This window comes from Bidens hawaiensis, unplaced genomic scaffold (genome assembly GCF_021521415.1).
Source record: "Bidens hawaiensis isolate Kalapana, Puna unplaced genomic scaffold, B.hawaiensis_p1.1 tig00026857_1, whole genome shotgun sequence".
Taxonomy (NCBI): Eukaryota; Viridiplantae; Streptophyta; class Magnoliopsida; order Asterales; family Asteraceae; genus Bidens; species Bidens hawaiensis.
Genome location: NW_027494329.1, coordinates 145969 through 149152, shown reverse-complemented (window position 1 = coordinate 149152; position 3184 = coordinate 145969). Strand labels below are relative to the sequence as shown.

Sequence of the window (3184 nt, the reverse complement as noted above, 5' to 3'; positions counted from 1 at the left end):
TATATATATATATAATAGACCTTATACACACTTAATATGGAATTTAAAAGAGCATACGCCTCAAGATCAAAAGTGTTGAGACGCAAGTTAACAAGTAATAAATAATGCTTATGAACCAAAACCGTAATATAGATATACTATAGGGATTACCTGTGTAATTCTAACAAATATTATATTATTAGTTTTATTTAGCATATGTATATAACAAAATAATTATTATTTCGTAATCATATGACATATCATATGATATATTACAATATACCATTTCAGATCATATTATATCACAATATATCATATCATACAATATTATACTAGTTGCTTACTTTCTTTAAACCTGCACAAACTTAGAAACGAAAAACTTATTATGTTAATTTAAGTGGTAACTGACGCTATTTATCCAATAACATTAAAAATAAAAAAGAAAAAACTAGTTGGACTTTTTATTTAGTATTTGAAAACACAAATAAAGTTTACACTTTTTCATAAATACATGTTTATTAAAATATTAGTCCAAATATAGGGTGTTTAAATAATACACCCATTCTCCCATGTTTCCCTTCGCAAAGCTTCCAAGTTTTATTTACTTAAAAATAAGTTTAAAATACGTCAAAACATAGGTCCATAGGTCAGTGAGTTCTCAAGTAATAAATCCATATTTTAAATCCGAAGTATGGCGAAATATATTTTCACACAAAATCCTCTGTGTTCTTACGAAAGTAACCTTTAAACAAAACTTTTATAATATCAACATTTTATCATTAAAACAAAGCGTATCAGATATAAACTAGCTAAGAATATGACACATGTAAGAAAATTAAACTTATAAGCAGACACACACCAAACTCAAAATATTCGCCACCTTTCTAACTAGAGCGACTGGTAAGGTGGCGGAGTGTGACACCTGACATTTCTAGGTTAACATCGTTAACCCAAACTCCGTTATCTTAACATTCATTCATGCATTTCACTTGATTATGATTAATTAATTGTGTTGATTATGTAACACCCGACCTCACGGTCCTAGTCACGTGACCAACAGTTGGTACTGATTTTCTCAATTTATCAGAGTTGAGTTATTTAAAATGAAGTCTTTCAATAAAATATTATTTAGATTAAAACCGGGACTTAAACACTGTTAGTGTTTACAAAACTTTTCTTGTTTCAAAACAAGTTTACATATATTTCTTTTACAAAACTTAGCTAGCCATCAACTATATGTTATGTCTAGAGATCTTCTATTTTCTTTGGGCATTGCCACCTCTATACATCTATTCTTGATTACCTGAAAACTCTTTTGAAAATAGATTAGCTATTGATGACGAGTAACGTTGACTCTATAAAAAGTTTTCATAATTCATCATGAAAATAATATGAATCATCAAGAACATAATCCATAGCCGATGCCACCGGTGTTTCAACCCGATGATCTTAACCCACCGCAAAATCAAGAACAACCCATTCCACAAGACGTTCCACAAAATATTCCACAAAACCCACCACTCAATGACCCACCACCACCAACCAACGCATTCACCAAAACCGAAACCCAAGAGCTTAAAGAAGATATCAAATGAGAGATGATCGTTCCATCAGGTCTTAGCCGCTACACAATCGGGTCAAGTTCGAGTATAATCAGCAAATGATATTTGACGATTTTGATGAGTTTGAGGATGAGGATGAAATGGAAGATGTGCAAGGGGGTCAATATTGTAGAAGACAACAACAACCCCCCCTCCCCAAACCGAACACCCGAGCCAGTTCAACAACCAAAAAATCGTCGAGACCGAAGATGACAAGAGATTCCCGAGCCGCAGTTTCCCGAGTACAAGTTTGATGATGGAGTTCCGAGGGCATTTGTTCCACCGCCTTTTCGGGGAGTTCAAACCTGTCAACCCCTAGTCCCTAAAGGTTTTACACCTCAACCAATGTGCCTCAAGTTCCTTAGCTCATGGCTCCTCCAACTGCATTAGTTCAAGTCCCTGCTATCCAAGCTCCTCCATCAAATCAAGTTACTCAAATATCCCAAAGTGCTAATGGGCGTGCTTTTTATAATGAATGTAAAGAAAGCTCAAAAATCCAACGATGTGGTGAATTATATGTTCCTTGTTAATGATCATTTTGCTTCGGTGTTATTTGATACTGATGCCAATAAGATTTTATTTCCTTAAATTTTGCGTATATTATTGATAAGCATCGGGATAAGTTTTCTAAGCCTTTTTTCGTAGAAGTAGCAAATGGGAACTCGATTATTATTTATTCGGTAATTCGGAATTGCGTTTTAGCTCATAATAAAGTCAATTTCCGTATCGATCTTATACCTATGTAAATGGGTAGTTTCGACGTCATTGTTGTAATGGATTGGCTCACTTTAAATCGTGCTGAAGTTGTATGTTTCAAGAAATTTCTTTATATACTTCTCAAAGATGGTTGTACTCTTAATGTTTTCTGTAATGCGCCTACCTCTAAGCTTAACCTCATGTCTTGTTTTCAAGCTCAACGTTACCCTCGTAAGAAGTGTATTACTTTCTTAGTTCTTGTGGTGGAAAAGAATCATGTTAAGAAGAATATTCAAGATATCCCAGCTGTGCATAATTTTCCTAACGTCTTTCCGGATGCCGTTTCTGGACTTCCACCTATTCGTCAAGTCGAATTTCATATCGACCTTGTACCTGCAGCAAATCCCATAGCCAAGGTACCCTATCATCTTGCACCTTCCGAAATGAAAGAATTTCCGAACCAATTACAAGAACTCTCGGACAAGGGTTTTATTTGCCAAAGTTCTTTTCATTGGGGTGTAGCAATACTATTTGTGAAGAAGAAGATAGCTCCTTCTGCATGAGCATAGAATATCATGAGCTTCTCACAATCAAGAACCGTTATCCTCTTCCTCGCATTGATGATCTCTTAGATCAACTTCAAGGAGCCGCATGTTTCTCGAAGATCGATCTCCATTCGAGCTATCATCAACTTTGCGTTAGTGAAGATGGCATCCCTAAGACCGCATTCCGTACTCGATATCGTCATTATAAATTTCGTTTTATGCCTTTTGGGTTAACCAATGCGCCCGCGGTTTTTATGGATCTCATGAACCATGTGTGGAAACCCTACTTGGATAAATTCATAATTGTTTTCATCGACGATATCTTGATCTACTCTAAAATCGAAAGCGATCACAAAAAACACC

General features: G+C 35.1%; 1 protein-coding gene across 1 annotated transcript; it reads left to right on the top strand.

The window, feature by feature from the left end:
* Positions 1-2326: 2326 nt before the first annotated feature.
* On the top strand, positions 2327-2839 carry LOC143574193 (uncharacterized). Its single transcript, XM_077058873.1, has one exon. It carries the CDS (start codon positions 2327-2329, stop codon positions 2837-2839), a length of 513 nt encoding a protein of 170 aa, XP_076914988.1.
* The last annotated feature ends 345 nt before the right edge of the window (positions 2840-3184 follow it).

Excerpts from the sequence above, each read along its gene's own strand:
- LOC143574193 (XM_077058873.1), top strand. The coding sequence starts at position 2,327 with ATGGGTAGTTTCGACGTCATTGTTGTAATGGATTGGCTCACTTTAAAT.